At 37.8% G+C, this 14,638-nt stretch overlaps 1 protein-coding gene across 1 annotated transcript in view; it reads left to right on the forward strand.

Annotated features, from left to right (window-relative positions):
• RELN (reelin) overlaps window positions 1–14,638 on the forward strand; it is a 523,882-nt gene that overhangs the window by 350,132 nt on the left and 159,112 nt on the right. The window contains exons 16-19 of the mRNA XM_068549918.1: window positions 240–349; window positions 4,290–4,356; window positions 12,672–12,905; window positions 13,571–13,732. Of these exons, the coding sequence (XP_068406019.1) occupies window positions 240–349; window positions 4,290–4,356; window positions 12,672–12,905; window positions 13,571–13,732 (573 nt within the window). The remainder of the gene's footprint in view (window positions 1–239; window positions 350–4,289; window positions 4,357–12,671; window positions 12,906–13,570; window positions 13,733–14,638) is intronic.

The raw sequence follows: 14,638 nt of genomic DNA on the forward strand, positions 1-14,638 counted from the left end.
TGTTAAGAGAATTAAAGATGACTATGTAAAATACTTGCCACTTTACAGGATAAGTACTAGATAAATAGATCAACAAACTCCACAGGTGAATTTAAAGAGTTCATTACCAAACTTAAGTGCTATCTCAAGCATACAGAGACTAGAACATCAAAAGCATGTAAAATAGATTCAAAAGATGTGAACATGGATGTGAAGCTGTTTTGTGCTTAAGAAGCTCTTTTGTGCTAAATTTCTTGCAGATGGAACCGAATAACGATTCCCCTTCCTAACGCAGCACTAACCCGGGATACCAGAATTTGCTGGAGACAAACGGGACCGATCCTTGGAAACATGTGGGCAATTGATAATGGTTAGTTTATGTCTGTCATAATCACATGCCATTGATGTAGCATCTTTCTGTGCTTTTGTTCATCTGCACAGACTTAATCACCCTTCTAAGTCATGGTCTCGCGATTCATTAAATGCCCTTTCTTCCCTTTCTCCTTTGCATTCCGTTAGAAGCCCAGGGATGCACAATCAGAAAAAAAGACAGTGGAGTCAGCAATATTAGAGGCTAGAATGTTTCGACATACATTATTTTAAAATGCATAAAGTCGTGAAACTCAGACTTGCAGTTGATGACAAGGGATATCCTAACATTTTCCCTGAATGTTTTATACAAAATTAACATACATACCATCCTGCATGTATTAAAATAAGACCCATTCTTCTCTTAGTAACTACCACAACATCTGGAATGCTTCTCCTGTAGATGCAGACACCACACATCAGGAAACATCATCTCTAAAATGAAACTTCTGAAGTGAAACTTTTACCTCTTTTTCAGAAAACAGTATAAAAGGAAAATTCAGAAATGCATAAAATATCCTATGTTATCTTTAATTTTTAAGTGAATTGTTGATAAATAATGTTGCATTACATTAAAGCCAATATCACTTATGACAAGTGCACATGAGAAAAGATAATATTTAATCTATTGGAGTGCATGACCATAAATTTCATATATTTTTTATTAATAGCCAACTCTTTTAATAATTCTCATTACAGGCAGATTCATAGATTCCCTATTTTCAGAGAGTATATAAATCTGACTGAAGAGTTATACTACAATGAAGTAGAGGGAAGGAAGGAAGGACAAAATATCAATACTTAGGCAAATTTAGTAGTATAGCCACTGACTTGTGTCCATTTTATAAAGTAGGAAAAGCCTACGCCGTTGTTTCATGCTGATTTTCCATCTCTTAATAATATTTTTGTTATTTTTGAAAATTTAAAAATTGATACATAATTCAAGAAGTTTTACATTCTTGAAACTCAGGAGTAACTTCAGGCAAGATAATTTGCTGATGAGCCAATGTAAATTTTTTAAACAATCTGTATTCAAAGAAGACCAATAAAAGACCCAGAATTCAAAGACCATATGAGCTGTATGGATATAAACATATGGACACAAACATAGTGTATTTGCAAAAATGTCTAAGGATGAATTTGTTAAAATGGAATTTCTCCATTGGTAGACTATTTTGCATAGTATTTGAATTACTACACCTGTTAATTAGCTCTAGGGAATGAGTATGTGCCTCTGGATTATGGGATATGGATGACATTTTCCTGCTGTCATACTTTTCAGTGGTCCTATAATGAACTTAGATTACTTTAAAAAATCATAAAAGAAATTGGAAAATCAATAATGAAATAAAGCATATAAGGAAACTAAGAGCACAAATGAAGTCATATAAGCCTGTGAAAAGAATATCTAAATTTCCTAAAGAAGGCTAATATAACATGATTCTAAGTCAGAAAGTGTCTGCTATAACATCCTGAGTTCCCAACATCAAGCTTTGAGTAGAATGAGAAAAGATAAAAATACATGGAATAGGCATGGTTAGGAGTGAGGGTCGAATTCAGAACTAGAGGCAGAATCTCTTAAATTCTGATATTATTCTATACGTGAGGCTTTCGCAGAAGCAGAACCTGCTCTCTGGTTTCTTCGAAAGGCAAGAGGAGGACACACTGTCACTCCTTCCCAAGGGAAATGTGTGTCAACTTGCCAAAGAACCCTTGAAGTCTCCTCCATTTCATTATGGAATTTCAGAATTATATCAAAGAGAACAAACAGAAAAAAACAGATCAATATTGGAAATTATCCTGAAATTCTTAGCAAAATGGAAGATCCTAGAGCCCAGTATGTTTATTACCACTTTTTAATTTTTTAAACTTGATTGCATTAATGATAATAGTGAAGAAAACTATCTTTTCCACACTCTTAGAAAAACAGAGCCTGTAAATTTACTCATACTGCAAGTCCTAATGACTTCATCATTAGCAGGGAAAGATGACAACAAAATTATTATTTCCAGTTCTTTCATTGACTTGGAAAATCTTATTCTACTGTTGAGTTTTTTTAATGATGGGGACTTTTTTTTTTTTTTTATAGCTACTTTTTTATTTATTTATTTATTTAGTTAGTTATTTATTTTTGGCTGTGTTGGGTCTTCGTTTCGTGCGAGGGCCCTCTCCAGTTGCGGCAAGCGGGGGCTTCATCGCGGTGCGGGAGGTCACTCTTCATCGCGCTGCGCGGGCCCCTCACCATCGCAGCCCCTCCCGCCGCGGGGCACAGGCTCCAGACGCGCAGGCTCAGCAGCTGTGGCTCACGGGCCCAGCCGTCCCGCGGCACGTGGGATCCTCCCAGACCAGGACCCGAACCCGTGCCCCCCGCATTAGCAGGCAGACTCTGAACCACTGCGCCACCAGGGAAGCCCGATGGGGACTTTTTGATGTATGACATTGGTACACTATAGGGCAGCCCCGCAGAATGCAATGAACCGCTTACAGGGCTTAGAGCAAATCCTACAGCAGCCATAAAAGCAAGAGGGCTGGGAAAACAATCTATACACTCTTCCGTGTTAAAGAAGGATGAAGCCCCTTTCTGATCCCTCAGCACTCGGTGTCCAGTGGAGCCAGCAAAGCAGGTGGGGCAGGAAGGTGGCGAAGGATACTTGACTCCAGTGTGAGATGATCATAACCATATGGTGCCAGGTTCCAGGCATGACACATTTAGTTTATTCTTTCCTCAAGGAGTATTATCCCACTTTAAAGAATAGGGACACCGAGGCTTAGACAGGATAAATCACTTAGCCACAGTTTCCCAGGTGAAGCCAGAATTTGAATCCAGGGTTTTTTGACACCTAAAACCAATACCTTTTGAACAACTGAGCCAGCTATCTAATCTCTTCCTAAACCAACAGTTTCCTTGAGAAAGAGTTTTTCCACTGGCCTGCTTTGCATCTCATTAGCTCTCATTTCCCTAACAGCTGCACCTGTTAACTGACTTCCAGGGATTAAATGCTTGTAGAAGCATAGACCACAGGAAAGTTTTTTTAAAAAATAAAATTGCTTAACTCTTTTGATGTGATTACAAGACAGAGAAGAAAATGATAATGAATAGTAAATTTGTTTATGCCTGAAATTGAATACGTGAGGTCTCAGTAACCATTGCATCTCTAATTCCTCATTGGTTTGTCCCACTTTCACACTATTTGGTGTGTTACTGATTGTACTGATTATCAAAAGGTTTAATATCTTTAAATGTATTTGAGTCTGAGTATCTCAGAACCTACCATTCGACAGTCAGGGGCCCTTTTCTCAGCATTCCCAAGGTTAGAATTTAGGTTTGTCATATCATTATCAGTCAAGCCCACCATTTAAAAAAAGGTCTGCATTATAGAGAAGACTTTATGCTCAACCACAGATTTTAACTCCCCACTTCAGGAAGGATGAATTAATGTTTAGAAATACATATAACAATCATCTGCAGTGGTATAGATTTTCCTCAGATGAAAATGAAATTATAGTTTTTTTAATTAAATTATAATCTATTTATTTTTTGATATATCAAATTGATCCTTTCTAAATTCTTTATTTCCACCTGAAGAATATAAACTTTGTGGAGAGTTCAAAACAGAAGCACTAATATTCTGCCTGAAATCATGTTAGCTGAAGAGACTCCATTAAGGAACCCAAATCATATGGTCCTACTTTCTCTGCTATGAAATATTAAAATCTTGAAAGGATTATTTAAGTTAAAAGAGTTCTGGCAGATTTGTAACTAAGCACTTACCTTGTCACGCAGCACTCTATATGTCATCTGGATTCCTGTGCACAACATACATACAAGGAACGAGATTTCATGGGTATTGCTTCACAAAATTGTTTCACATGCTGATGGTGTTCTTGGTCGTCTTTCCAGTGATTTTGCCATCTTTCACATGCTCTCTTTTGCCCTGCAGTTTATGTTGGTCCATCGTGTCTCAAATTCTGTTCTGGCAGAGGACAGTGCACTCGACATGGTTGCAAGTAAGCAGTTCTGAGTAATATCTATACTTCTCTTTTTTGATACGTGCTTTATATACTGAAACCACGGGTCATATTAGTTTGTTTTAATTTCCTTTTTAGGTTTTTAAGGTCTTTGCAAGACTGAAAGTAGCATACTCCAAATGGAATTTAAGTGTAATAGAATATTAAATGTATTTTGTAAGTGGAAGTTGCTTAATAAATAAATTTTCTATTAGGCTAAATTGTGAACAAACGTAGCATACTTCGTGTAAATTTGTGAACAAATTTGAATTCTTCATAGCTTGATGGCTGCCTTTTCCATCTTTAGTTTCTTCAATATGGTATTTCCCCATAAACTTGGTCTAGTGTTCATGAGTCATATTTTAATTCCTGGCATGCTTTGTAAATGAATTATAAAAATCAATCATGACCCATAGACCCAATGTTCAAGGAAACTGGAGTGGGCCAAATTAACAGATTTGATAAGAAAATTCATCTTTAAATGTAACTTCAAATCTTGCTTACTTTTGAAAATCTTTTGAGTCTTCAAAATGATATGTAAAGAATTTTATATAATAATGATGTAGAATATGAAGTATGAAATTACACATAAACAGTTTAATATCTAGTCACCATCAGAGCATTGCATTACATTTATTTATAGCAAGAATGGATAATCATTATGTCATTCCCCTATAATATTTAATTATAAGATATCCTGATAATTACTGAAACCACAGTCTTTGTTACACAGACAAGTTTTCAACAATGGATCATCTAGTCTCTCTTCTTGTCCTTGAAACAAAAAAGAGTCATTAATTAGCCAGTTAAATAAGTAATTAATGGAAAAATCATAAAAGTGCTTTGAGCCTGATCATTTAGAAATTATATGTATGAGGCAAGACATTGGTCACCACTGAGATTAGAGTGTCGGGTTAACTTTGTTATTTAATTGAAGTATACTTGCTTTACAATATTGTGTTAGTTTCAGGTGTACATCATAGTGATTTAGTATTTTTGCAGGTTATATTTCTTTATAGGTTATGTACTTCCCTGTGCTATACAGTAAATCTTTGTTGCTTATCTATTTTATATACAGTAGTTTGTATCTGTTAATCCCCTACCACTAATTTGTTTCTCTCCTCTCCCTCTCCCCTTCCATAACCACAAGTTTGTTTTCTGTGTCTGTGAATCTGTTTCTGTTTTGCTATATACATTAATTTGTATTATTTTTTAGATTCCACATATAAGTGATATCATATAGTATTTGTTGTTCTCTTTCCGACTTATTTCAAAAAGCATAATATTCTCTAGGTCCATCCACATTGCTGCAACTGGCAGCATTTCATTCTTCTTTATGGCTGAGTAATAGTCCATTTTATATATTATATATACCACATCGTCTAATGTAAATCATCTGTTAATGGGCACTTGGGTTGCTTCTATATCTTGGCTATTATAAATAGTACTGCTATGAACATTGGGGTGCACGTATCTTTTCAAATTAGAGTTTTTGTTTTTTCTGGATATATACCCAGGAGTGGAATTGTTGGATCATATGGTAGTTCTGTTTTTAGTTTTTTAAGGAACCTCTATACTCTTTTCCAAGTAGCTGCACCAATTTACATTCCCACCAAAAGTGTACAAGAGTTCCCTTTTCTCCACATCCTCTCCAAAATTATTGATAGGTATGTACTTATTGCCATTTTATTTCTTGTTTTCCAATTGTTTTTATAGTTCTTCTTTGTTCATTTCTTTTTCTTTTTGTTTTTCCTATTGTAGCTTGATGATTTTCTTTTGTAGTATGCTTGAATTTCTTTTTGATTTTTGTGTATCTCTTTTATATGTTTTATTTGTGGGTTCATATATGTTGACCCATAATTATATCTACTTGCTTTAAACTGATAAAACTGATAATTTAAGTTCAAATACATTCTTAAAAACCTACAGTTTTTACTCTCCTCACCCACATTTTGTGTTTTGGCTGTCATTTTTTTACATCTTCATGCTTATCCCAATAAACTACTGTTTATTGTAGTTATGGTTGCTTTTATAATTTTTCTGTTTTTTAATCTACATACTGGCTTATTTAAGTGATCTTCAGTCCTCACTATATATTTTCCTTTCCTATTGGGATTTTCCCTTTCCTGTAGGTTCTTGCTTCTTTTTCCATTTAGAGGAGACCCTTCAACATTTATTTTAGGGTAGGTTTAGTATTGCTGAATTCTTTTAGTTTTTGCTTCTCTGAGAAGTTCTTTGTCTCTCCTTCTGTTTAAAATGATAATCTTGCTGGGTAGAGTATCCTAGGTTGCAGATTCTCCCTTTCAGGACTTTGAATATACCACGCCACTCCCTTCTGGCCTGAAAAGTTTCTGCAGAGAAATCAGCCGATAGCCTTATAGGGTTTCCCTTGTGTATGACTGTTTTTCTCTTGCTGCCTTTAGAATTCTCTATCTTCAACTTTTGCCATTTTTATTATATGTCTTAGTGTGGGTCTCTTTGGGTTCATCTTGTTTGGGACCCTCTGTGCTTCCTGCACCCGAGTATGTTTCCTTCTTTAGGGTGGGGACGTTTTCAGCCATAATTTCTTCAAATACATTTTTGATCTCCTTCTTTCTCTCTTCTCCTTCTGGAACCCATTATGCATATGTTGGCATGTTTTATATTATCCCATAGATCTCATATGTTGCTTTCATTTTTTTCATTTGTTTTTCTATCTGCTGTTCTGATTAATTTCCTTTATTCTATCTTCCAGACCATTTATGCATTCTTCTGTTTTATTTATTTGGCTATTCATTGCTTCTAGAGTGTTTTTTATCTCAGAAATTGAATTATCTGTTTTTGATAACTATAGTTATCTGTTTTTGATAACTATAGTTTTTGAAACTATAGTTTCTAGTTCCTTGTTAAGATGATCTGCATTTATATTGATAGTCTTTCTTAATTCAGTTAGCATTTATATTACCAACTTTTTTTTTAAATGCACAATGTGAGAGTTGTGATTTGACTTTTAAGAATTTTCTTGTCTTTTATAAATTGTTTTTGGCCGTGCCACGTGGCACGTTGGATCTTAGTTCCATGACCAGGGATTGAATCCGCACCCTCTACATTGGAAGCGCGGAGTCTTAACCACTGGACCGCCAGGGAAGTCTCTATTACCAAATTTTTGAATCTGTGTCTGGCAGACCAATTATCTCTGTTCCATTATTTTTTCAGGGGTTTTCTCTTGCTCTTTCAATTGGGAGTAGTTACTCTGCCTTTTCGTTTTACTTAACTTTCTCTGTCTTTATGAATTTAGGTGAAACAGTTATCTATTGTGGCCTTGAAGGGTGTTTTTTTTTTTTTTGGCTGCATTGGGTCTTCATTGCTCTGCCTGGGCTTTCTCTAGTTGCAGTTGCAGTGAGTGGGGGCTACTCTTCGTTCCAGTGTGCAGGCTTCTCATTGCGGTGGCTTCTCTTCTTGTGGAGCACAGGCTCTAGGTGCGCAGGTTTCAGTAGTTGTGGCACACGGGCTCAGTAGTCGTGGTGCACGGGCTTAGTTGCTCCGCGACGTGGGATCATCCCGGACCAGGGCTCGAACCCGTGTCCCCTGCATTGGCAGGTGGATTCTTAACCACTGAGCCACCAGGGAAGCCTAAGGAGGTGTTTTTATGTGAGAGCATCCCCATGTAGACTGCCTGTGCCCAGTGTCTTTGGTGTGAGGACTGGATTTGACATGGATGCCAGCCACGTCTTTCCTCAGGGTCTGCTGGCCACTATCACCTTGATAGGGGGTGTGGTTGATGCTGGAGGAGCTAGAGCCTGTGCAAGGTGTGAGGCAGGACTTCCTCTCTGCTCCATGAGTGTTGGAGCCATGTCAGGGGTGGGGTCTGCTCCACAGTTGCTGGAGGGGAAGACCTGAGGGTTGGGCTCCAGCTGGCTCTGTTCCCTTTAAGTGTGCGTTATGCCTTCTCCTGGCACTGGGGCCTTTGCCCCAGTGGAGGAGAGTGCTGAAGTAAGGGAGGCTACTGCGCTTACAGAAGTCTGATGTGCTGCTTGTGTAGGTATCTGCAGCTCTGCTCAGATGCAACCCAAGTTTGCATCCTTTGCCTGTTGTCATTTCCTAGATCTAGTGCAAGGTTGTGGCATGGAGTGAGCAGAGCCAGAGAGTTTGCTCAGCTGGGACTGGGGGTCGGTGCTTGTGGTTGCAGGAATTGAAGCGGCTGAGCTGCCATCAGAGGTCTGGGTTGCTTCTGGGGTGTGTAAGCGCCAACAATGGCTGCCACCACCCCATGTGGACCACACCCCAAGCCCCCAAACCTCCTCTTTGTCCCTAGATTGAGTTTTCTCCCAGGACCTGTCTTCCCCAGATCGAGCACCAGGCTGTGGCATGGAGTGGGCAGGGCTGGAGCATTTGCTTGGCTGGAAGCCAGTCACAGGGACTTCAGCAGCTGCACTGCCATCAGGGGTCTATGCTGCTTTCATGGTGCTGCCAGAGTAAGCTGCACTGCCCCACCCAAACCCCAGGACCCCCGGCTGCTCCTGTGCCCCTATATCAAGTTTTCTCCCAGGACCTGGCAGCTCTAGATCCAATGCCAAGCTGTGATGTGGAGGGGGCAGGACCAGACTGTTCACCTAGCCTGGATTGGGGAGCACGGCGAGGTAGCAGCCGCTGGTCCAGAGCTTGCTCTGCCCTGTCTGTTGGCAAGCCAGCACCCACGTGTTCCTTGCGAGTGGAGTCTAGGCTTCTCCAGTCCTTCTGTCTGCCCCAGCTGTTCTCCCAGCAGCCACAGGGGCTTGTCTCCTCCGTGTAGGACCCCAGGACTGGGACGCCCAGCCTGTGGCTCACTTCCCAGGGTGAGGGTCCAACCACGCAGTCCTTCCTTTCCTCTTAGACCCCTCCCAGAGGTACAGGTCCCAAACTGATGCCTTTTTTTCCCAACCTACCTGGTTACATGGCCATCTTTCTTTGCAGCCTTGGCTGTATAGGAGTTCTTCTGCCGGTTTCCGGTTAGTTTTCCATGAGAATTGTTCCACATGTAGGTATATTTTTGATGTGTTTGTGGGCGGGGGGAGGTGAGCTCCACGTCCTCTCACTCTGCCATCTTGAGCCTCAGGTTAACTTTTTAACTGTATTTCAATGAATTTGGTTAACAGAGATATCGCTCTGCCCAATGGAAATGTTTATAATGGAAATGTACGTAAAGAATTGAAAAGTTCCCACTTGTATCTCAAAATAGAATAAGCATCTCTGCCCTTTTTAATAAAACCACCAGCTCCCGCCCAGAAACACTGACTCGTTAGATCTATGAAACATCAGCTGGTGTTTGCCTCAAGTTTATCTTCATTCATTATCCATAACCAGATCATTCTCTTGTTTAGTGCATTTCAAATGAAATTAACACAGAGAAGCCAGACATTTTTGTAATTCCTGAAGTTGTCCTGAAAAGTTTTGAAAACAAATTATCTAAAATGACAACTGCTTTTATTAATGAAAATAGAAAGTGCTATTTCTAAAATACCTATCTATAATTATAACATTTATACTTTGTACTTCATTATTTTGTGTACAATATCTCTGTTAGCATTAAATGATTTTGTTAGGCAACCATCTGTGTCACCCACGATGGATGCAAACAGAAATCTGAATGGCAGTTTTATGCCTTTTGGGCATCTTTTTTTTTGATACTCTACGTTATCCTGAATAATAATGGCCTTTCCTTCCTGCTGAGGTTTTGCAAAATATTGTCACCAGTTGGAGCTTTAGTTTTTTCCCTATTTGTGACAAAGTTTGATGTAATATTCATTGGCTTTGTTCATTTGCGACTGGGCTAAATGTTTGGCCACTACCTCTTTTTCCAGCAATATACACCTTTCAATTTTGAGCAGAATTCCACAGAAACATAATTCATATTCAATACCACTTATTTCCTTTAAACAGATCCTTGAATTTGGCCTCTGCAGCTCTTTTTCTCCCCATTTCGCTCCCTTAGTCACTACCATTGTTTGCTAACAGGATTCCACCTTTCCTGCTTTCTAACACTTTCTTGCCTGTGTACAATCCCCAGGCCTGATCTTCTAAACTGACAACTTATTATCCTGTTAAGCTCATTTCTGTTAGAGATGCTAGTGAGAAGGACAGAGAGTATTAGAAACCTTCCTACACAAGTGTTATCCATGTGTCTTAACAATGGAGCCTTTTTCCCTGACATGCAGGGTGACCATAATGCCGCATTTAAGGGTGGGTAGATGAACCAGTAGGGGACATATTTGGAATCAGAAGAGCCTCTGGTCATTCCTGAAATCCCCCGTGTGTGCCAGCCTACAATTTTGCTGCAAAATAAAGGCTACAAAGGTATTATAAATGTATATGAGTGGAATCTTTACCAGCATTTTATCCCAATTATGTAACTTTTGTTTAAAAGTATACTTTCAAAATGGGAACTGACTCCAGTGTGAGTCTTCTTTAAATGATCACCAGTTTCCCCCAGTCAGTAGGCTGAAGAAGACGCATTTAATACACAGATACGCATTTGCCCTGAAAAGCACTCTGGCAATAGATAGTGTTATTGGGGGGCATTAATTCCAATTTGTGGCCATGGTAAACTATATTGTTTTCGAATGTTAAAATGTGTCCTCTTTAGCTGACTTTTTATCCTTTTTAGAAACTGCTTGGCTCTTCAGAGTTGGCCTAAGTCAAGGGGGTAACATGTGAAAGAAGTGAACTGTTTGAGGCTTATTTACCTGCTCTGTAAATATTGGTTTTCTTTCCCACTCCCATCCCTAACGCCAAGACAACCTCAACTTCATGCTACAGTAGTTCTTGGCATTTTAGGGTGCAACCTTTTTGATAAAATGGTGATAACTATAAACCCCCCCAAGAATATCCAATACACATAAAATTTGGCATTTGATTTCAGGACATTCACACACTCCATGGACCCTCTGTGAGGCCAGCATAGATCCCAGTTTCTGCACTAGTGCTAAAGAAGTAGCCTTATGAGTTGTGCCATAATATCACTTCATCGGTACACTTGCTTTATAAAAGGCTTGTTTCACAGACTCACAGACATAGAAAACAAACTTGTGGTTACCAAAGGGGAAAAGGGGTGGTAGAAGGATAAATTAGGAGTTTGGAATTAGCAGATACACACTACTATATATATAATAGATAAACAACAAGGACCTATTGTATAACACAGGGAGCTATATTCAATATCTTGTAATAAACCATAATGGAAAAGAATATGAAAAAGAATATACGTATGTATAACTGAATCACTTTGCTGTATACCAGAAACTAACACATTATAAATCAACTGTACTTCAATAAAAAATAAAAAATTAAAAATAAATAAATAAAAATAAAAGACTTGCTTCAAATTTTAGAAAGTTTTGAATGCTTCGATGAGAACCCTGCCACCCACCCAAAAAGACACCAATTTAATTTTATAATGGGAAACATAGTAAATATAGTGAGAAAGAAATAGTGCAGTAAAAATAAAGAATTTGAAACTAATTCCTGATGAGCAAACTCCTTAAAATATAGAAAGTTTCTGATATTCAATTATTAAGTCATCTGTGATGAGTTTTCTCACTGATAGAAGACTCAAGGAGCTCCATATATATTCTAGTCAGCTAACATAAATACAGCACATCCTTACATGGCAGCAGGCAGGCTGGTGTGTGTGTGTGTGTGTGTGTGTGTGTGTGTGTGTGTGTGTGTGTGTGTTTCTTTTTCTTGAAGCACCGCTAATGTGGAATTCCACTGAGAGACAACACAGTTCTGCTAAGGACATCCATCTATCTAGGTCAAGGGTGTATACATTCCCTTTATAATGCCAATCTAGTTTCCAATCTTTTCCAAATATTTCCAGTAATTACTGTCAAAAACATAATGTGTATTTTTACATGTGTTCTTAAAGGAAATTTATTCTAGATATCGTATAGAAGTATTTTGTTTATGTTGTTTCTTTTACAAATTTAATGAACATCATTGTGAATAAAATTATATACATATAATATACCTTTTATAAAGATTTTAAATTGGAAATGTGCACAAGCATAGATGCATTTGCAGATAAATTACTGGCATTGGTTGAAGGTGAGTGCTGAATTATTGTTTTAATCATAAGCTTTTTTTTACAGCAGGACTGTGCAAAGGCTGTATTCTTTTGGGATATTTACAATTACTTCTCCCATATCAAGTCTTCACATTCAGTATTCTCCAAAGACGAATGAGCCTTGCTTACCATTCAATCCAGTCCTGGCCTCTGGACTTCCTAATCCCCAAAGTAGATAAAGGAATCCCTGAAAGGGCCAACAGTTTAAGATTTAATATCATGGTTTCTTTTTCAGGTGTGACCCTGGATTTTCTGGCCCAGCTTGCGAGATGGCATCCCAGACATTCCCAATGTTTATTTCTGAAAGCTTTGGCAGTTCCAGGCTCTCCTCTTACCATAACTTTTACTCTATCCGTGGTGCTGAAGTCAGCTTTGGCTGTGGTGTCTTGACCAGTGGTAAGGCCCTGGTTTTCAACAAAGATGGGAGGCGTCAGCTAATTACATCTTTCCTTGACAGCTCACAATCCAGGTGAGTTAAAGCAGGGTGGAATACATACAGAAACAAGATAACAATTGAATTCAGATCTATTAATTTTCAATTTTTTTCTTTTTTACTAATATATATCTTCTGATTTTCAACCAGGATGAGAGGAAGCTTATAGTTTATATAGAGTTAATTTGCCCTAGTTTTTAATAAATTAAAAGGCTCACTGATGACATTAAGATACTAATGACTGACTAGATTTTTAAAAATATGAACTGTTAGCATCAAAACTGTCCTTAAGCCAAGGGCTAGTTAATTATTTATGTAGTTTTATTTATTTGACAGCTTGCAGAGGCTGATTAGATTTACTCTACATCTTTCCTTCCCCCAGTGCTTAATAAATAATGCAGCAAAAGAATGATTGGCGTTTTAACTGTATGTACACAAGTATGTAGTATACAAATATGTATAAACATACCGTTATATTTGTATAGATATATCTGTCTACAAAACACATGCAGTGACCTCATCTTCTACATATGTTCATACATCTCACAGTGAAATTACTTACATTTTATAGAAGAGAGATGAGTGGAAACCTACAGCTTTTGAGTAGTTTATTTAAATTTGTTCAAAATTCTTTAAAAGCCAAAATGAATGTTATGATGTAAAATGTTTATGCACACGAATTATAGAAAATTCATTTCTAGGTTTCTCCAGTTCACGTTGAGGCTGGGGAGCAAGTCTGTTCTGAGCACATGCAAAGCCCCTGACCAGCCTGGTGAAGGTGTTTTATTGCATTATTCTTATGATAATGGGATAACTTGGAAACTCTTGGAGCATTATTCATATCTCAACTATCATGAGCCCAGGTATGTTGGAAAGCACTTGGAAAAATTGGTAAGGGTGATACCTCCTTCCTGGGGAAATCATCATTCAAGTGGTGTAAGAGTCCAGATGCTTTTGCATTGAGAGATGGTGAGGACAAAGATTGATGCCTCTTGCAATGAAAAACTAGAAAGCTGCCTTCTTGTAATTCATTTGCCCTACTGACTTCTGGTAATTTGAAGAAATTTATTCTCATATGCTGAAATGTGCATCTAAGGGAAATATTTTGATACCTAGGAAACAGAAAAATAACTAACACTACCTTCCTTATTCAACTCTAGTGCAAACTATTAGGTACGATTTTAATTATAAATTAGGTACAATTTTAAATTATAAATGCTGTTGATAAATATTTTTTAGCAATATATGATAATACATTATAATAAATTAGATGAGATAATAACTCATAAAATCTGATGACCAATATGTTTTTTAAATTTGCATATAATATAATTGAGTAATGAGTATAAAGGAGTTTTTCTAGCATGTATAGAGTCCCTGGCAAAGATGGAGTGGAGGCTGTATGTAAAGCCCTTTCTTCAGGCCACTTCTATTTTTCTTTGGCTTATATATTTCATAATATATAGTCACAATTGTGAGATTTAAGTTTTACTTGAAGTAGGGCCATCCCTCACTTTGGGAGAGTGGTAATCACCATTTGTGATACAATTTCGGAAGAGTCCAAAGAGTCCTCTCCTTTTCTAGAACACTTATTGACCTGCTCACTGAAATTCCTTTAAAATAGCAGGAGAAGAGGAGGATGGGAAAGTTAAAATAGCACTAGAGGAGGTACCACTCTGACTTACATTCACTTTCAGATATAAAGAGCTAATACAGTTTGCCTTCCTGGACGTACATACATGTTGATCATGGTAAGATGTGAAAAAGAG

The sequence above is a fragment of the Eschrichtius robustus genome, chromosome 8 (assembly GCF_028021215.1).
Source record: "Eschrichtius robustus isolate mEscRob2 chromosome 8, mEscRob2.pri, whole genome shotgun sequence".
Classification (NCBI taxonomy): Eukaryota; Metazoa; Chordata; class Mammalia; order Artiodactyla; family Eschrichtiidae; genus Eschrichtius; species Eschrichtius robustus.